The 21,505-nt window shown below is 43.3% G+C and overlaps 1 protein-coding gene across 4 annotated transcripts in view; it reads right to left on the reverse strand.

The window, feature by feature from the left end:
- tbc1d5 (TBC1 domain family, member 5) overlaps positions 1 to 21,505 on the reverse strand; it is a 93,262-nt gene that overhangs the window by 15,712 nt on the left and 56,045 nt on the right. For 3 of the 4 annotated variants that reach the window (XM_060905019.1, XM_060905017.1, XM_060905020.1), the window contains exons 4-15: positions 21,393 to 21,438; positions 21,187 to 21,295; positions 21,011 to 21,100; positions 20,841 to 20,915; positions 20,680 to 20,747; positions 19,023 to 19,125; positions 18,710 to 18,798; positions 14,388 to 14,438; positions 12,557 to 12,626; positions 12,285 to 12,457; positions 6,194 to 6,336; positions 1,332 to 1,438 (exon numbers count right to left, since the gene is read on the reverse strand). In XM_060905019.1, coding sequence (XP_060761002.1) covers positions 1,332 to 1,438; positions 6,194 to 6,336; positions 12,285 to 12,457; positions 12,557 to 12,626; positions 14,388 to 14,438; positions 18,710 to 18,798; positions 19,023 to 19,125; positions 20,680 to 20,747; positions 20,841 to 20,915; positions 21,011 to 21,100; positions 21,187 to 21,295; positions 21,393 to 21,438 — 1,124 coding nt within the window. The remainder of the gene's footprint in view (positions 1 to 1,331; positions 1,439 to 6,193; positions 6,337 to 12,284; positions 12,458 to 12,556; positions 12,627 to 14,387; positions 14,439 to 18,709; positions 18,799 to 19,022; positions 19,126 to 20,679; positions 20,748 to 20,840; positions 20,916 to 21,010; positions 21,101 to 21,186; positions 21,296 to 21,392; positions 21,439 to 21,505) is intronic. The other variant, XM_060905018.1, reaches the window with a different exon arrangement.

Here is a 21,505-nt window from a genome sequence, read left to right on the forward strand (position 1 = left end):
TTCTGCTTGCCTGTGGCAGTGGGGGCGTGGTCAAGCGCCGGTCTGTGACAGGAGGGCGGAGCCAGGGAAGGTGAGTGGCAGAATCACTTCACCTGACGGTAATTAACCTGTGTTTGTGTGTCTTCCCAGTAACCGCGCCCTATTTAAGGAGGCAGAGGGAGAGCAGAGGGGACAGCTCATCCCGGGACTAGAACACAGCGCGCGCGTGTCTCTCTCTCTCTCTCTCTCTCAAGAATAAAAGTAGGCTGTTAAACTGAAAAGTCTGACAATAAAAAGCCTCTTAGTACCAGAAGCTTTGTCCTGCCGTCCTCTGTGCTCCACCCACACTTCAGAGAGCTCTACATCGCCATTTTCTCTTCTTCGTTTGTTCCTCCTGACCTCTTTTGCTGCTCGCTACTACTGTTGTCATGCCGACCGAGTGTTGTGTTTCCCGCTTGTGGTCTCGTCACTCGTCACTTCCGGAAGTAGCGCGACTACTAGCTCGACAGGGTATACATGCACAAAGTAGCTCGGCAGAAATCGCATAAACTAGGTCGTGTAGCTCGATTCCGAGAAATCAAGTTCGGTTCAATTTCAGCCGAATTAAGGTGTATACATGGCATTTTGAACTTCGATTTCAGTCGAGCAACGGCAGAAATTTGATTCTCTCTATGTGCATGTAAACGTAGTCACTGTTATGGTTTATGTGCAGACTGCCTTGAGCTTCTTGTTGTTATTGTTAATACACAGAACTACACACACAGTTTATATGTGTGAAATATATATGAAATCTCTGCCTGTTATGCCATCCTGACTGATAAACAAAGTTACTCAGCAGTTACTCAGTACTTGAGTAGTTTTTTCACTTAGTACCTTTTACTCTTACTCAAGTAATTAATTGGATGACTACTTTTTACTTTTACTTGAGTAATATTATTCCAAAGTAACAATACTCTTACTTGAGTACGGTTTTTGGCTACTCTACCCACCTCCGATAGCGACACAGCTTTGTCAACTTTATACAACTTAACATCGCAGTTCCTTTCTTGCACTGAACCGTGCTCTTGCTGTCACAAGCTGTTAAACTTGTGTACAGTAATCAGGAAAATTCTCACAGATGCAGATCATTGCTGCCCAAGTCCTTGAAAAATAAAACCCTTTTGCAAAACAGCATGGCGCGTGTGTGTGTGTTCTCACATATGTACTGTATTACGCACCAGAGTGGGAGTTCTCGCAAGTTCTTTAAATCCCTCTCACTCTTTCTCTTTGCTTGCCCTGCCTATACAATACCCTGCTCAGATCAGTCCTAATTTTCATTAGGATTGTGTGCCTCAGAATGTGTATACCGATACCTTTGGGTCTCTGAGGAACAGTGCTTTCTGGAGAAGAGCGTGAATGTCTCCAATAGGTGGGTAGTGCATCAGCAGGCCAAGACACGTCTGAAAGCTACTGGCAATCACTAATTACAGGGAAAAACAAACCATGCATGCCTTATTAAAAACATTACACATCTGCAAACATTCACACGAGTTTCCCTTCAGTTAACATTTAATCAACACTGCAACCATAAAACACAAATATAGCCCGTCTGTCTTAGAATTAGAAACTCTGGGTTTTTTTTTTCTAAACCTGTCCCCATTCACCTAAAGAAAACAAACCGTACAACATGACGTTCTACACTCACCGTTTTACCTTTCGCTCTTTTTCCAGTCTCTGACGCAGCATCACACTGAGCGCCTGTAGTCGATTATCTCATGGAGGCTGTATACTCTGGCTCAAATAAACAGGGACGGCCATCAGATTCAAACGCCTCACCCAGATCATCGTAATCAGCTAAATATTCGGAAAAACACTTCATGAGCCCTGTGTGACTTCTTTTGTAACGATCAGTCAACAGCTTCGTGTGATAATCCACTACAGACACTGAATGCGGCGCTGCGTCAGAGAGCAGAACAAGAGAAAGGTAAAACGACGTGTAGAAACAGTCAGTTAGTCATTTTCAACACTTTCTTTATGGTTATGGAGGTAAACAGATGCACCTTTGTAAGGATTTTATATATATATATATATATATATATATATATATATATATATATATATATATATATATATATATAAATAAATATAAAATTGTAATCTCAAAGTGAGACTTTCTTTCACTGGTTTTCTGCATGAGTTGGTAATAATAAGTGATCTGATCTTCATCCAAGTCACAGGTACTGATATACACAATGAGCTTAAGCCAATAACACACAAATTCTATTTTTCATGACTATTATACAAACGCATTCAACATTCACAGTAATGGTGGAAAAAGTAAGTGAACCTTTGGATTTAATAACTGGTTGACCCTCCTTTGGCAGCAATGACCTCAACCAGGCGCTTCCTGTAACTGCAGATCAGACCAGCACATTGTGCAGGGGGAACTTTAGCCCATTCTTCCCTGCAGAACTGCCCTAACGCTTCCATATTCTTGGGTTGTCTTCTGTGTGTGGCTGTCTTCAAGTCATTCCACAGCATCTCTATAGGACTGAGATCTGGGCTCTGACTCTGACATCGTGAGAGCAGCTGAGAGGATCATTGGTGTCTCTCTCCCTTCTCTAATGGATATCTATAACTCCCGCCTCACCCGCAAAGCCATCAGGATTGCAGGTGACCCCACCCACCCATCTCACAGCCTCTTCAGCCTGCTGCCGTCGGGGAGGAGACTGCAAGTCTCCGGGCCAAAACCAGCAGGCTCAAGGACAGTTTCTTTCACCAGGCGGTCAGGAGGCTCAACTCCCTCCCTGTTCTGCCACTCCTCCCCCCTCTGCCACAGATTCTGCCCACACACCCCTGCCCACACCCCCTTCAGCATCTGACATGGTCATCCTCACAGTCCCCCCCCCAAACACACACATACATCTCATCGTTCATTAACACACTGAACTCAGGGGCCGCACATCTCACTTTACCTCACTCATTTGCACTATTCCGCACTACCTCATCTTAACAAGTGCTAGTTTGTTTATTCTGCTTATTTCATGTTTACCCGCTATACCTCAAGTGCCCTTGACTGTTTGGTTATTTGAACCAATTTATGTGTGTGTGTGTGTGTGTGTGTATCTACAACCCCTGGCAAAAAGTATGGAATCACCAGTCTTGGATGAGCACTCATTCACACGTTTTATTCTGTAGAACAAACTCAGATCACAAACATGATACAATAATAAAGTCATTCCAAAGTGCACCTTCTTGGCCTTCAGAAACACTAAAAGAAATGAAGAAAAAGCATTGTGGAAGTCAGTAAATGTTACTTTTATAGACCAAGCACAGGGAAAAAATATGGAATCATGAAAAACAGACAAACAAAAGAACATTCAAAACACATCACTAGTACTTAGTTGCACCACCTCTGGCTTTTATAACGGCTTGCGGTCTCTTAGGGATGGACTTGATGAGTGACAAACAGTATTCTTCATCAATCTGGTGCCAACTCTCTGACTGCAGTTGCCAGATCAGCTTTGCAGGCCGGAGCCTTGTCGTGGACCATTTTTTTCAATTTCCACCACAAGTTTTCTATTGGGTCGAGATCTGGACTATTTGCAGGCCATGACATTGACTGGATGTGTCTTTCACCAAGGAATGCTTTCACAGGTTTTGCTCTATGGCACGATGCATTGTCATCTTGGAAAATTATTTCATCGTCCCCAAACATCTTTTCAATTGAAGGGATAAGAAAACTGTCCAAAATGTCAATGTAAACCTGTGCATTTACTGAAGAAGTAACCACAGCCGTCTCCCCAGTGCCTTTGCCTGACATGCAGCCCCATATCATCAAGGATTGTGGAAATTTGGATGTTTTCTTCAGGCAGTCCTCTTCATAAATCTCACTGGAACGGCACCAAACAAAAGTTCCAGCATCATCACCTTGTCCAATGCAGATTCGTGATTCATCACTGAAGATAACCTTCATCCAGTCATCCACAGCCCATGATTGCTTCTCCTTAGCCCATTGTAGTCTTGTTCTTTTCTGTTTAGGTGTCAGTGATGGTTTTCTTTTAGCTTTCCTAGATGAAAATCCCATTTCCTTCAGGCGATTTCTCACGGTTCGGTCACATACTTGTACATTGACTCCAGCTTCCTCCCATTTATGCTTCATTTGTTTTGTTGTACTTTTTCGGTTTTCAAGACATATGGCCTTAAGTTTTTTGTCTTGACGCTTTGATGTCTTCCTTGGTCTACCAGTACGCTTGGCTTTAAAAACCTTCCCATGCTGTTTGTACTCGGTCCATATCTTAGATACAGCTGACTGTGAACAGCCCACATCTTTGGCAACCATGCGTGAAGAGTTACCTTCTTTAAGAAGTTTGACAATCCTCTCTTTTGTTTCAAGAGACATCTCTCTTGTTGGAGCCATGATTCTTGCCAATCCACTTGGTCCAGCAGCCCTCCAAGGTGCGATAACTGCGCTGTTTCTAACTGCAGACTAACGAGCAGATCTAATCTGAGGCAGGTGTCAATTTAGGGAAAGGAAATTGACTGGGTGAGTCCTTATTTTCTACCTGAAAATTGAGTGATTCCATATTTTTTCCCTGTGCTTGGTCTATAAAAGTAACATTTGCTGACTATCACAATGTATTTTCTTCATTTCTTTTAGTGTTTCTGAAGGCCAAGAAGTTGCACTTTGGAATGACTTTATTATTGTATCATGTTTGTGATCTGAGTTTGTTCTACAGAATAAAACGTCTGAATGAGTGCTCATCCAAGACTGGTGATTCCATACTTTTTGCCAGGGGTTGTATGTATGTATGTATGTATGTATATGGAGTGTTTAGTCTATGTCTAGTTCATATCTAGTGTTTATATTGTTTGTTTTTTTCAATTATTCTACTTTTATTTTTATTTATTGCATTGCCAGTTTGCACCGTGGGTCAGAGAGGACTGAAATTTCATCTGTGCTGTATGTCGAGCATGTGTAGCATATCTGACAATAAAGTTGACTTGACTTGACTAGGCCATTCCAAAAGGCGGATTTTGTTCTTCTGAAACCATTGTGCTGTGGATTTGCCCCGATGTTTGGGGTCCTTGTCCTGTCCTGCCCAGCCTCTTCTGAGCTTCAGCTGACGGACAGACACCCTCACATTATCCTGGAGAATTTGTTGATAAATTTGGGAATTCATTTTCCCCCTCAACGATGGCGAGCTGTCCAGGCCCTGACGCAGCAAAGCCGGCCCAAATCATGATGTTCCCTCCGCCAGACTTTACTGTAGGGACGATGTTTTGATGTTGATATGCAGTGCCCTTTTTATACCAAATGGAGTTCTGCTTGTTCCTCTCAAATAGTTCAACTTTTGTTTCATCACTCCACAAAACATTTTCCCAGTACCACTGTGGAATGTCCAAGTGCTCTTTTGCAAAATTCAGGCGTGCAGCAATGTTCTTTTTTGACAGCAGTGGCTTCCTCCTTGGCGTCCTGCCATGGACTCCTTTCTTGTTCAATGTTTTGCGTATTGTTGAATCATGAACAGAGATGTTAGCGAGTTCTAATGACATCTTCAAGCCTTTCGCCGTCACTAGGGTTCTTCTTTACCTCATTAATGATTTTGCGTTGTGCTCTTGGGGTCATCTTGGTGGGGCGCCCACTTCTAGGCAGAGTAGCCACGATACCTAATCGTCTCCATTTATAGACAACTTGCCTGACAGTAGACTGACGAATACCTAAAATCTTTGAGATGACTTGTAACCCTTTCCAGCCTTACGTAAGTTAACAATTCTTGATCGTAGGTCTTCAGATAACTCTTTTATGCGAGGCATGATTCCCATCTGGATATGCTTCATGTCAAAAGTTCAAACTTTTCAGGGGTTTTTATCAATCAGAGTAATTCCAGGCCACACCTCTGAACTCGTTTCATTAAATGGAACCCAGGTGTGCTAAATTATGACTGCAATGAGCTTTTTAAAAAGTCGTTAGCTTAGGGTTCACTTACTTTTTCCAACCTTCAGTTTCACAGTTTGAAAATCTGTGTATCTTTAGTTATAGGAGACTGTCTTCGGTCATTATTGTGACTTACATGAAGATAAGACCATGTTTTATATGGGAATTAGACAGACAATTCCAAGGGGGTCACAAACTTTTTACTTTGACTGTACTTTCAAAGTAATCTACACGGCCATTTAAATGTCAGCATAATGGTTTGTGCGTCAGAAACAGACAGACATGCAGAAAACTCACGTGCGTCTCTGATGTAAAGCAGCATGGCTACAAACACATAATCCACCAGGTCCAGAGTGATGCTGTCCGCGAGAAGAGCGTCCCACACCACCAGCAGGTCCTGCAGAGGGAACTCCCTGCCAAATAACAGGCGGACCCAGCGACTATCTCACACACACACACACACACACACACACACACACACACAAAACAACAAAGGGTCAGTTACAATACCACCTTTTTTGCCCAATAATCAGTACATTCTCCAGTGTTCATGAGTGTCGCTATACCGTAGCTCTGATTATTATTTTGAGCTACCGTCTCATGCTGCTATTATAATAAAGAGTCTTTTTTTAACCTCTTGACATCAATTCCAAACCATTTGCTAATTTTCATTTTTCTAAATGTAGAAAATTCAACCATTTGAATCGATGCAATAGAATGATGTTCAGCCAAGCGTGTACTTCCTCCAGCGGGGAACAGCAACATCACCACGGAATGGTGCTAAATTTAGACTGCTTTCCGTACAATCAAAAAACTCTCATCAAACTGACATTTTGAGAGAACCGTTTCTAATTTTGGTGCCGTTGTATATTTTTCTATTTGACTTAGTAAATTTGTTTTCTCTTTAGTAACACCTCGTGCCGTATATGTAGGCTATGTTCACAGCAAATGATGGTAAATTATAATAGTAACCAGGGCTTTCCACAAGCGCCGGCTGCCGCCATACAGCCGACTACACAATTAAGTCCAACCGGCTACTTTAATGACTATTATTTTTGTAGCCCACAGGCTCTAAATACAGTAAGCCCTCAGTATTCGCGGGGGTTAGGGACCGAACATGGCCGCAAATAAGCCAAAATCGCGAATACTTGTAACCGCCCCCATTGTAGGGCGTAAAAATTATTCAAAAATACCAAGAATGCACAACACGTGAACAAGTCTGAACTACGGGAACCGCGAGACTGTACTGTACAATGCGCTCATTCGTATCAGCCAATGAGCAGCAGCCCGCCATTCAAACTTCAGCCAATAGCGAGCGAGCATTCGGCTCCGAGAATGTAGCAGTGCGTAGACGTTCGATATGTTCACCGCAAATGACCGCGAATCGCTGAGATTTCTGCGAATGTATAGGAGATATGTTCTATATAAAATCCCGCGAATATGTGAATTCGCGAATACTGAACCGCGAATAGGCGGGGGTCTACTGTATTAATTTTCGATTTTAATAAAATTAAATGTTTATCTAATGGACTGACAATAATGTCAGACTGAACTGCACTCATTTAAAGGAGTACGCCACCCCCAGATGAAACTGAGTCAGTCCCTGCAGTCCCTAGCGTTGGATGAGTGAGCCAAAGCGTTTTGTCGCCGACCCAGCCATTGTCCTGATCTGGAAACGTCCCGGTTAGCTTTAGCTTAGCGTAGTCGCTGTAATCTGGCGTGTCCAGCTAGCATTGTCGTTGCAAAAGCGAATCAAATAACTCAAGATTTTTTATAATTATTTCTCATGACCTGTACATTCACATCGAGTACACATATCAATGCAAATTAACACGAAGGGATTTACTAGACCAATTTATATCTGGAACTATTTTCGGCCACAGCACAGGCAAAGCACCGCTGCAGGCGCAAAGACACCGCGCAGCACCTGAAAACCCTGGTTTCCCTGGTAACACTGGTGTATTGACGGAAGTTGTGGTGCTGCGTGGTGTCTTTGCGCCTGCAGCGGTGCTTTGCCTGTGCTGTGGCCGAAAATAGTTCCAGATATAAATTGGTCTAGTAAATCCCTTCGACAATGCTAGCTGGACACGCCGGATTACAGCGACTACGCTAAGCTAAAGCTAACCGGGACGTTTCCAGATCAGGACAATGGCTGGGTCGGCGACAAAACGCTTTGGCTCACTCATCCAACTCTAGGGACTGCAGGGACTGACTCAGTTTCACTTGGGGGTGGCGTACTCCTTTAAGTTGTGATTCGCGCTGTTTGTACCGATAATAACCACAAATTCCCCGCCGACTTCGTTGATCAGGGGAGAGTAACTCATCCGTAGCCCCGACACGCGGTGTGTGCGCGCACTCGGCGGAGGCAGTAGTGTGTCGGGGCCGTCGGAGGGAACAGAAGCAGAGATGACGCTTATTTTGTCTCCGGTAAACCAGTCTTCTCTCGCTCAATTACGTGCTGGCATCAAAAGACACCGTTGGTTGTAAATGAACCCAAACTGAGTGGTTGGAGTGTATTTTCATACACAAATGGAGAAATGTTGGCTGAGTGTGTAATTGTGTCGCCCCACTGCAGACCGTTGTTGTTGTTAATTCATAGCATGCTCAGCTGCGTGAATGTGTCACGCACCGAAAATAAGAGATTTACAATGATGCAATACGCAAGAAAAGAAAGAAGATTTACTGCCATTTTACTTTGTATTTGAGTAAAGTGAATAAATAAATGGTCTGTGGAAAATACATTTAATCCTGGGAACTGCATGCACAGGAGTTTATTTTGTGTTTACCCCCCCGGCTGGCTACTTATTTATCATGGCTGGCTAGTATGAGCCTTAGTGGAAAGCCCTGAGTAACACATTCCACATACTTTAGACTCGTCCCTAGTCATGAATGCACACTTTCCTCTTACATGTAAAACACACAGACAACAACTAACACTGGCCAAGTGCTGGGGCCCCTCCTGTCTGCCATATATACCACCTCATTGGGCCAGATCATCCACTCACATGGCTTATCACATCACTGCTATGCTGATGATACCCAGCTCTAGCTTTCATTCCCACCTGACGACCATATGGTCTCAGCACAAATCTCAGATTGTCTCTCGGATATATCTGCATGGATGAAAGACCATCACCTCCAGTTAAATCTCTCAAAACCATACATCATAACATCTGTATCAAGACTGACTCCTTAGCTCTTGCTCCTACTAAAGTAGCAAGGAACTTGGGTGTCATGATTGATGATCAGCTGACCTTCAAAGATCATGTTGCCTCTGTAGCCCGGTCTTGCCACTTTGCATTATTTAATATAAGGAAAATTAGACCATATTTAACCCAACAGGCCACCCAACTGCTGGTGCAGACAATGGTCATCTCCCACCTTGACTACTGCAATGCCCTTCTAACAGGCCTCCCAGCCTGTGTAGTGAAGCCACTTCAGATGGTCCAGAATGCAGCGGCGCGCCTGGTCTTCAATCAGCCCAAAAGGGCACATGTGACCCCTCTGCTAATTGAATGACATTGGTTACCCCTGGCTGCACGCATCAAATTCAAATCACTAATGCTAGCCTACAAAGTGCTTACTGGGTCTGCACCTATTTACTTGAGTGCTCTAATAAAGACTAAGGTTACTCTTTCTCAACTCCAGATATCAAAAGAACGCCGTTTGCAGTTCCAGCACCGCGCACAAGACAATCCAGACTCTTTTCATGTGTTGTCCCACGCTGGTGGAATGATCTACCGAGCGCTACCAGAGCAGGGGCATCCCAGGGGCTTCAAAGTTTGGGAGAATAGCAGGGTACAAATAATTTACAGCAGGGTGCAAAATGGTAAAATGTCTGCCAGCGGCAGACATAATGCACACAAAGCGTGCAGGGAGATATATATATATATACACACATATATACACACACACACACACACACACACACACACACACACACAGAGAGAGAGAGATATATGCAAGTACGAATTTTTCATGGGGTGGGATGGTTTGGAACAGGCCGTCTAAAATTGGGATGACATTTACCCGGGACGGGTATTTGAGGCGGGTCGTCTAGCTTAAGCTTGATTAGCATTGTTACGCACGCCAGTGTTTCCCACAGAAATTTTGGAGACTATGGGGGAGGCGCGGGGGTTGTTTAAAATTGAGTGATATGTTAAATATTAAGTTATTACTGAAAAACTATTGATTAAAAAAACAGACACTGAGAAATGGTCCTATAAACAACTTTACCAATATAAAAGATTACCAGGACTACAAAAATGCAGAAAAATAGGCTTTACTTATCCAAATGCACCTGTTGGTTCAAAAGTTAAAGTGCAGAGAACCTCACAGCACAACATGAAGTTACCTTAAAATATAATATAAATGCCTCAGCTGTGTGCAGGCAGTCTCTCCTGAAGACTAAATTAAACAATAATTATAAACTAATAAAATAAATGGCTCAGGCTTCATAGAAGAAAAAAAAAACAATTTGAACAGAATCTCACAGTATGATGCTGAAGCTGCCTAAACAATGGAAAATAAAATACCATTTTGGCAAAAACGTTGGCATCCATTAATTTATTGTATTAAGTAAAAAAACAAGTTGCCAGATACTGCTGACGTTTTACAGCCCAGAATATGTTCAAAACCCGCCAAAATGCACTTAAAACCGCCCAAATTGGACGGGAAACCGCGCAATCTGGCAACACAGGTGGCAGTAATGGCTGCACTCATGTCGAGGATGTAAACACAGTTGACGCGGCAACGGACATGCATGACATAGTGGATGTAATTTACGTTCACAACTTTTTTTGCTGTCAGAAATATTTAATATTAAATTTTGTGACTCGACTGACAATAGCCGGTGGCATAACAAGCCACAGACGACGATTTGCCGCCGGTGACGGCTACTTTTGAGACCGCTGGCGTCCCTGTCTGTCTTCAAGAAACCCTTGAAGACTCAGCTGTTCAGAGAACGCCTCCTGTCCTGCACTTAGACTTTACACCTCCCCTCCTCTCTACTGCACTCATCTTGCACTTGAGTCCACTTTTGGACTCGCACTCTAAAGCTCCCTTTAGTGATATTTCTTTTAAGACTTCTTTTATGTATCTTGATTGTTAATTTTCTTTTTGTAAGTCGCTTTGGATAAAAGCGTCTGCTAAATGAATAAATGTAACTTAGTAGAATAACATTATTTACAGTGGATATAAAAAGTCTACACACCCTGTTAAAATGATCAGTTTTTCTGATGTAAAAAAAACCCAAGACCACGATAAATAATTTCAAAACTTTTCCCACCTTTAATGTGACCTATAACCTGTACATTTCAATTGAAAAACAAACAAATCTGTTAGGGGGAAAAACATTAAAAAAAAGTACAACAAGCTGGTGGCATACGTGTGCACACCCTTAAACTAATACTTTGTTGAAGCAGCTTTTGCTTTAATTACAGCATTCAGTCTTTTTGGGTCGGAGTCGATCAGCCTGCCACATCTAGACTTGGCAATATTTGCCGACTCTTCCTTGCGAAAGCGCTCCAAATCTGTCAGATTGCGATCTCTTGGTGTCTCTTGTGCACAGCCCTCAGTTGGGTTTAGGTCTGGGCTCTGGCTCGGCCGTTCCAAAACTTTAGTTTTCTTCTGGTGAAGCCATTCTTTTGTTGATTTCGATGTATGCTTGGGGTCACTTTCGTGCTGGAAAATGAAATTCCTCTTCATCTTCAGCTTTCTAGCAGGCACCTGAAGGTTTTGGGCCACAATTGACTGGTGTTTAGAACTGTTCATACGGTAATTCCCTCCAGCTTGACTAAAGCCCCTGTTCCAGCTGAAGAAAAACAACCCCCCCCCCCCCCCCCCCCCAAAAAAAAAACATGATGCTGCCACCACCATGCTTCACCGTGGGGATGGGGTTCTTTTGGTGATGCGCAGTGTTGTTTTTGCTCTCCTATGATGAAGTAAATTTCACTGTGCATTTGTGCAGTAACAAAGGCATTCTATTCTATTCTATTCTATTCAACAAAGCAACAGTTTAAGGGTGTGCACACTTATGCAACCAGCTTAATGTACGGTTTTTATTTTACCCCCTAACAGATTTGTTTGTTTTTCAATTGAAATGTACAGGTTATAGGTCACATTAAAGATGGGAAAAGTTTTGAAATTATTTATCGTGGTCTTGGGTTTTTTTTTACATCAGAAAAACCGATCATTTTAACAGGGTGTGTAGACTTTTTATATCCACTGCATTCCTTTAGTCCCAAAATTACATGCATTTTTTTTCCTGATGTACACATACACGCGCACACCCAAATACAAACATTTTTTTCATACGCTTAATACTTAAACTATTAGCACACACTTTTCCTCGCATGCGAGTGTGAGCACTGTATTTGTGTGCACTTACATGCCGTATATCTGAGGTGCGATCTCCAGGCGATTCAGGTGCATGTGCAGTTCAATATCATGCTTTTTTACCAGCTGGTCTTGAATTCGGTTTACTTTGGTCACAATGGCCACAGAAGGGCCAGAGTCCTGGGGTCTGGCAAAAGGAATGCTAGTGAGCATCTCTTCCTTTCCCTGCAACATCAACACAGCGTTCGCACGTCATCAATACAACACAGCAGGTATGCAAAGTCTGATTTGTGGGGAGGAGCTGAAAGTGCAGTTGGGACACACCTTGCGCACCTCCCGTTCAAAACTGGAGAACCAAGGCTCTGCTGTTTCCATGAGTTGTGAGAACATGGCACTGTGGGTAATGCGGGACAAAAGAGTGATTATTTATAGCATTGCAGGAATCAGTGGTAAAGAAGTCAAACTTGACATCAGTGTGGCATCAACGAGGACACAGCGCTCCACCACCAAGACTCCGCCCAGAGAAGGAAGTGACAGACTATCTTCACTGCTCTGTTGATAGTGGGCGGGGCTTGCTGAGTGATGAACTAGCTAGTGTTAACCCTCTCTCATGTTATTTGCGCTGTTGATAGTGGGCGGGGCTTGCTGAGTGATGAACAAGCTTTTTATCTGTAGCCTGATAACTAAAACGGGGCAGTCGAGCAGGAACGTTAGTCCGACACAGTAGCAGAGACGCTTTCACATAAAGGCAGCAGCAGTCACCGTCACATGGTGCGGTTGGAGTCTCGTTCTCGGACTCGACTGGGATCAATAGTGGACTAAACTCAAAACTTTCTTGAATGACTTGGACTACGTTCAGACTGCACCCTGAAACGACCCATATCCGATTTTTTTGCCCATATGCGACCTGTATCCGATTTGTTATTGACAATCTGAACGACACAGATCTGATTTTTTCACATGCAACCCAGGCCGCTTGGATATGTGGTCCTAATTCCGATGCATATCCGATATTTTCACATGCGACTGCAGTCTGACCGGACAGGTCGCATTCATGCCACCTACACGTCATCAACAAGAGACAAACGTCACGATTCTGCGTTGGCTAATCCCGCCTCTTTGGTGGAAAACAACAACATTTGTACAATTTTCAGAATTTAAACAGACTTTTATAGAATTGATCAAGCTAATGGTGGATTTGGTAGGGACCTGGATGTTGATCTGTTAGCCTGATTAAATAAAACAGTTTCTATAACTGATTTACAGCTTAAACCATTCTGTATTACAAGATAAGATTGTTCTGGAAATTTCCAGTAATTTGACACCTTCGGTCTCATTAGTCTGCTGCCCACATTAATCAGATTATTGTGTGAGTTCCGCCGCCGCCACAAAAACCACATCGCCAGGTTTCGCCTCATCTCCATGCTTTACTTGCAAACTTGAAGAGTGCGCTTTTTTTTTTTTGTTTACGTATTACGTAGATGTGCTTATTACGTGTCAATTTGCGCATGCGGGACACTTTTGGGTCGTTTTCCGTTCATATTGGAGATCGCATACAAGTCTCATATAATTGGTAATGTGAACGGCCTAACAAAAAAATCGGATTTCACAACAAATCGGATATGGGTCGTTTCAGGTTGCAGTCTGAACGTAGTGTTGGATTTGAACACTGGAGACTCGAGACTGGACTCGGACTCGAGGTTTAAATGACTCAACTACAACACTGCTTCCAACATGAAGGAAGCCACTGAAAGGAAAAAAAAAAAAAAAAAACCACAACTATTTGGATGCACCAAAGGTAAACATTGTAGATAGCCATGAAAGCTAATCTTGAGTTACTATGAAAGTATAAATAACACCTCTGTGTGACAAACAGGAAAGAAAACACTGAAGAAAAACTATCGGACGTTTGACCTTGCTGTAACATTGACTCTGCTTGGATCAATTCCAGAAGTCTAATCAAGTCATCTGACGGTCACAATGATAACACTATATAAATTATACAAAACATTTAACTACTCATTCATCAGATATCATTCTAATGAGAATCTCAGATGGATGGATCGACAACCCAAAAACATCATGCATTCCCCCAGTCAGGGACAGCAGCTTAAAAATGCAGTGACAGTTACTTAAATTCAGCACGGTTACTCACTATGCATCATGCTCATGAAACTTTGGATCCAGCACCACCTTCATCTCCTCACTGTAAAACACCACACTCACAATAATGAAACATATACACCAATTAGCCAGAACATTAAACACCACTGACAGGTGAAGTGAATCACATTGATGATCTCATTACAGTGGCACCTGTTGAGGGGCGGGGCTTATTAGGTAGCAAGAGAACAGTCAGCTCTTGAAGTCGATGTGTTGGAAGCAGGAAAAATGGGCAAACGCAAGGATCTGAGTGACTTTGAGAAGGGCCAGATTGTGATGGTTGGACGACTGGGTCTGAGCGTCTCCAAAATGACCCATCTTGTGGGGTGTTCCCAGTATGCAGTGGTTAGTACTGAACAGAAGTGGTCCAAGGAAGGACAACCGGTGAACTGGCACAACAGGGTCGTGGGTGTAGAAGGCTCATTGATTCACATGTGGCACAAAGGCTAGCACATACAGTGGGGCAAAAAAGTATTTAGTGAGCCACCAATTGTGCAAGTTCTCCCACTTAAAAAGATGAGAGAGGCCTGTAATTTTCATCATAGGTACACTTCAACTATGAGAGACAGAATGGGGGGAAAGAATCCAGGAAATCACATTGTAGGATTTTTAATGAATTAATTGGTAAATTCCTCGGTAAAATAAGTATTTGGTCACCTACAAACAAGCAAGATTTCTGGCTCTCACAGACCTGTAACTTCTTTACGAGGCTCCTCTGTCCTCCACTCGTTACCTGTATTAATGGCACCTGTTTGAACTCGTTATCAGTATAAAAGACACCTGTCCACAACCTCAAAGAGTCACACTCCAAACTCCACTATGGCCAAGACCAAGGAGCTGTCAAAGGACACCAGAAACAAAATTGTAGACCTGCACCAGGCTGGGAAGACTGAATCTGCAATAGGTAAGCAGCTTGGTGTGAAAAAATCAACTGTGGGAGCAATTATTAGAAAATGGAAGACATACAAGACCACTGATAATCTCCCTCGATCTGGGGCTCCACGCAAGATCTCACCCCGTGGGGTCAAAATGATCACAAGAACGGTGAGCAGAAATCCCAGAACCACACGGGGGGACCTAGTGAATGACCTGCAGAGAGCTGGGACCAAAGTAACAAAGGCTACCATCAGTAACACACTACGCCACCAGGGACTCAAATCCTGCAGTGCCAGACGTGTCCCCCTGCTTAAGCCAGTACATGTCCAGGCCCGTCTGAAGTTTGCTAGAGAGCATTTGGATGATCCAGAAGAGGATTGGGAGAATGTCATATGGTCAGATGAAACCAAAATAGAACTTTTTGGTAAAAACTCAACTTGTCGTGTTTGGAGGAGAAAGAATGCCGAGTTGCATCCAAAGAACACCATACCTACTGTGAAGCATGGGGGTGGAAACATCATGCTTTGGGGCTGTTTTTCTGCAAAGGGACCAGGACGACTGATCCGTGTAAAGGAAAGAATGAATGGGGCCATGTATCGTGAGATTTTGAGTGAAAACCTCCTTCCATCAGCAAGGGCATTGAAGATGGAACGTGGCTGGGTCTTTCAGCATGACAATGATCCCAAACACACCGCCCGGGCAACAAAGGAGTGGCTTCGTAAGAAGCATTTCAAGGTCCTGGAGTGGCCTAGCCAGTCTCCAGATCTCAACCCCATAGAAAATCTTTGGAGGGAGTTGAAAGTCCGTGTTGCCCAGCGACAGCCCCAAAACATCACTGCTCTAGAGGAGATCTGCATGGAGGAATGGGCCAAAATACCAGCAACAGTGTGTGAAAACCTTGTGAAGACTTACAGAAAACGTTTGACCTCTGTCATTGCCAACAAAGGGTATATAACAAAGTATTGAGATTAACTTTTGTTATTGACCAAATACTTATTTTCCACCATAATTTGCAAATAAATTCTTTAAAAATCCTACAATGTGATTTCCTGGATTCTTTCCCCCCATTCTGTCTCTCATAGTTGAAGTGTACCTATGATGAAAATTACAGGCCTCTCTCATCTTTTTAAGTGGGAGAACTTGCACAATTGGTGACCGACTAAATACTTTTTTACCCCACTGTGTCCCCAATCCCACAGAAGTCAAGGTTCAAGTTAAGTTTACTTGTATAGCACTTTGAACAATAGACATCGTCACAAAGCAGCTTTACAGAAAATTAAAGGCTTTAAACATGAGCTAATTTTATCCCTAATGATGAAGCCTGTGGCGACGGTGGCAAGGAAAAACTCCCTCAGACAATACGAGGAAGAAACCTCAAGAGGAACCGGACTCTAAAGGGAACCCATCCTCATCTGGGTGAGAACAGATAGCGTGATTATAAATAACTGTGCCCTACAGAGTCACAAAGTATAACTGTGAAACCAGGAAATTCATTATAGTTTAACATGAAGTCAGTTTCGTTGAAGTTGTAAACCGTTCATTGATGGAAACTTGAGTGCAAAATATATATATATATATATATATATATATATATATATATATATATATATATATATATATATATATGTCTTTATTGAAATTCGCAGTGAAGTCGCCACTGAATTACTTTCAATTTACAGACTTCTCATCTCATCTCATTATCTGTAGCCGCTTTATCCTGTTCTACAGGGTCGCAGGCGAGCTGGATCCTATCCCAGCTGACTACGGGTGAAAGGCGGGGTTCACCCTGGACAAGTCGCCAGGTCATCACAGGGCTGACACATAGACACAGACAACCATTCACACTCACATTCACACCTACGCTCAATTTAGAGTCACCAGTTAACCTAACCTGCATGTCTTTGGACTGTGGGGGAAACCGGAGCACCCGGAGGAAACCCACGCGGACACGGGGAGAACATGCAAACTCCGCACAGAAAGGCCCTCGCCGGCCACGGGGCTCGAACCCGGACCTTCTTGCTGTGAAGCGACAGCGCTAACCACTACACCACCGTGCCGCCAATTTACAGACTTAAAAGTTAAAAACTTATACGACTATCGATATTGCACACAATTAAAAGTAGCAAGATTGTTACACTATACCCCTTACACACAATGATTAACACATTCATAAAATCCACATAACTTAAATAAAATATGTATACATCGATTGCACTTAATTTTTCGATCGTCTGAAAACAGAGAAGTGTTAACGACATGGAAAATATTTGCGGCTTGCTGCTGATGGAAATTATTCCCCAGACTTACTGAGCAGGTTGCACATGTACGGAATAGGAGAGTTGCTATATCGGTTTGCTCGTTTTGGGGCAGTTCAGTTTCTGACCGTTCCTCGTGACACGGCCTGAGACCTGAAGCCTGGTCGGTGGCAGCCAGTCTCTGTATTCAGACTTCAGCAACGTCCTTGCGAACCTGAAGCAGAGCCGCTCCCTTCTCTCTGCTAATGTCACAAGACCAAGGCTTTGCAGTGCACAAGAGTAGCCTGTGTAAGCGTTCCCTAAAATAATACGGCACGCCCGCTTCTGGATTCTTTCCAGTTTGTCCGCTTGAGATTGGGTTAGTCCTGATGACCATGCGGGTGCCGCATACTCAAGAATGCGCCTGACATAGCCCGTATAAATCGTTGTCAGGTCAGCTGTAGACAGGGCGAACTTCCTCAGTCGTTTGAGGAAGTAAAGCTTCCTCGATGCTGAACTTAGCATTTGATCAACTTGTTTGTCCCATCGCAGATCTTTTTGGATGTGAAGCCCTAGAACTTTCAAACAAGATACAACGGCTAAGGGCGTTTCACGAAACTGAAGTGGTGGAAGTAGAGGAGGGTTTCGACAGAAAGTCACATGCATGGTGAGGCGTTTGGTACCGTTCAGCAGCTGTTCGTAGACCGTAAGTGTAGCTCGTCCAACTCCTGCTAAAGCAGAAAGGTGTCAGCATTCACTTTTTCAGTAGTTTGTGCTACAGGAGCACTTCTGTGGGATCTAAAGGAATTCGTCTAGCCATCACAGTGTGGCCCTTGTCAGAGTCGCTCAGATCCTTACACTCGCCCATTTTTCCTGCTTCCAACACATCGACTTCAAGAACTGACTGTTCTCTTGCTGCCTAATAAACCCCGCCCCTCGACAGGTGCCACTGTAATGAGATCGTCAACGATGGTCACGTCACCTCTCAGTGGTCAGAATGTTACGGCTGACTGGTGTCCATGCTACTTTTATGCGTACGGTAATTTACTGCAAAGAACTGCATTAATCGCCAGTAGGCAGATCTATCGGGTCTCTTCCGAACACAAAACTGCTATCAGTAGGATGTAAACACCAGCTAGGAAGTGCTGAAGAAGCACTGAGGTTAAAGAAGAGGGTGTGTCATGATCTGGTGGGCGGGACTAACCTGGGACTGCCAGTCTCACTGGCATGTTGAAATGTCTGATGATCAGAGTGTAAAACAAATACAATAGGAGCCAACAACTCATGCATGCCCTAGATAGATACAGAAAAACTTAGTGATAGGTAAAAAGACAAAGATTAAAAATAAGAGAGATAGTGAATCAGAGCAAGGTTGTAAAACAAACAAAAACAAGAAAAAAAAAGGTGGAGACGAGAACATTTTCACCAGCAGTTTCTGAACAACTGATTCTGAGGAGGTTACAGAAGCAGTAAAGGTACGGGACGTGACGTGTTGCTGCAGGCATGGAGGAGAGCACCTGTTTATAGAGTAACTGCTCATTTTCTCGTGCATAGCAAAAGAGAATATCCGTCAGTTTAGTCCGTACATCGTCCTCTTGGAAAAAATGCATCTCTGGAAACCTGTACAAATAAACATCAAACCCATAAACATCAACTGCTGCACAAACGATTGATGGTGAAACATTTCCTTATTGTTGACAAGCACATGAACGCCAAACAGCTCGGCACTACAAGAACATTAGTGTGAAGATTTTACATTATTTCCAAGGTAAGCTTTCAAATGTCATGCTTTCATATTCAGTGTTTTATTATACACATCACTTCAGACTACAGTGTCTTGTGGTTATACTGCCCTGTACTCTTGGAAGCGACTCTAGGATTGATTTAAAACAAAATTACAATGACAAAGCTTCTTCAACTTCTATCATAGTGAACGTTTCCAAACCTAGACCTCTGTAGCTTTATTCCAGCACAACTGCACGGTTTCATTATGACTGGACGGTCACATTTGAGGAACCGACAAGTTTCCTTCCTAAAATGCTGCTAGCAGCTTGGAACATGAAAATTAACCTGATGGCTAGTTAACGCATAGATTAAATTTGTTTTTGTTTGGAGAGTTTTGTGCAAAAATGTAAACCTACACTATACTGTCTAGTAGAGCCCTGCACTCCCGCGGGACCCGATGCAAAGCAGTGCGGCGCGGGACAAATTCTGAAAGCTCATTGCGGGCGCGGGCGGGAGGGGGAGTGCACAATCCGGGCGCGGGCGGGAGAGGTGATAAGCTGCAGTCCCGCTAACTAAAAACGTGTTTAAAATAAAATTTATAAATTATTAATTTATGTCTATCATATATAATTTGTGCTGGATATTTTATTTGGCGTTAATAAAAACATTTTAAGATGCCTAAATTTGCGGATGTGGTCTAATCTCGCGTACGTTTCCAATTCCTTTCCGCTCTTCCGTGTTTGAGATCTCCGATCATGGCAGAAGAGCAGAGCTCCTCTAGTGAAGCTCACAGTGCTTCAGAAGTAAGTGCTGCTTTAAAAAGAGGTACATTTACCGTTAAAAAGTCAAGAGTCCTGAAATCAGACATTTGGAAGTCGTTCTCGAATCCACTCAAAGTAGGGGGCGGGGCACCATCACGCTGTGTCTTTAAATTATATTAATTTCTTATAGGCCTACTTGTATTTCCGAGAATGTAAATGTGAGGAGTGACATAAGCTATGTGCAATGTACAATATTCTTAATATCCACTGTAGATTTTGGTAGGTGTATTGGGTATCTCTGTAAAGCCTCAGCTGTGCATGCCGCCTGGCAACGCGCACCCTCGCTACGTGCGCTAGGTGAAGGATCGGTCAGTGGAGAGCTCAGCTAAGCTCAGCATGTTTAATTCCCCAAGCCAATGACAAGAACTTTCGTGAGAAATAACGCGAACGTCTGCATCATGCGGGATTTGCGGGCAGGAGCGGGACAAAATATGGCAGGCGCGGGCGGGAGCGGGACTGAAAATTCTGTCACGCGCAGACCTCTACTGTCTAGGATTAATTAAAAAAAAAAAAAAAAAACTCTGCCACAACCATCTTTATAAAACTTCACTTTCATAGCCTGCCTACGAGTCTACCTACAAGTCCATTTGCTAGTGTGTGGGAGCCTTTTTGAGGATCACACACTCACGTTCTCAGCACGTCCTGCTTGATCATACCCCGCAACTCTTTATCCTGGAAGAACTTGTTCCACAAACTCTGGAGAGAGAAAAATGAGCAGTGTGTAAATAAAACATGCAGGTGCTTTCCACTGGGAAAAAAACAAAAAACTCATCTAGAAATCTGTTTCACCCCTTCATCTTGAGACAGCGGGTTGTTCACCACCAGGTCCTGCTGGCCTGCAGCTTTGCGTGGGTTTGTGATGTGCTGGAAGGAAGGAAGGAAGGAAGGAAACATGTGGTTTTACAACTTAAATGCCATGAACGATCATACACACACGCACTTACGGTACACACACTCACCCTCTCTTTGATCTGCTCGTACTGAGCTCGGCGCTCCTTGGTCTTTTTAATCCACTGGCTCTTATCCTCAGGCAGGAGATCCAAGTAGAGCTGAAAACATGCTCATTCATATGATAAACGTCACTGCTGACATCACTGTTGTAGCAGATACATTATGGCTATAATGTACATTATACCTTCCAGCATATGCTACGAAATCGGCTGCTCCTTAACTGGCCGTTAATGCCTGAATGCCTGATCCGAGCCAGATAGTTGCTGTTCTGGAACAAGTCATCCCATTCTTTCCTGCATAGCAATAAAGACACAACGCATACGCACACTAAAATGACTGAAGTTTTTTTTATACTCTAGTAAATATTTAATGGTGTTAACATTGAAGGACCTGTAGGACTGAAAGGTCGACTCGGCAGCACTGTTTGGCACGTCTCCTTATGACAAGGAAAAGACATTTACAAGTAGAGAAACAAACACTTAACATGCTGACCAGTTACATTC

This window comes from Neoarius graeffei, chromosome 22 (genome assembly GCF_027579695.1).
Source record: "Neoarius graeffei isolate fNeoGra1 chromosome 22, fNeoGra1.pri, whole genome shotgun sequence".
NCBI classification, from domain to species: Eukaryota; Metazoa; Chordata; class Actinopteri; order Siluriformes; family Ariidae; genus Neoarius; species Neoarius graeffei.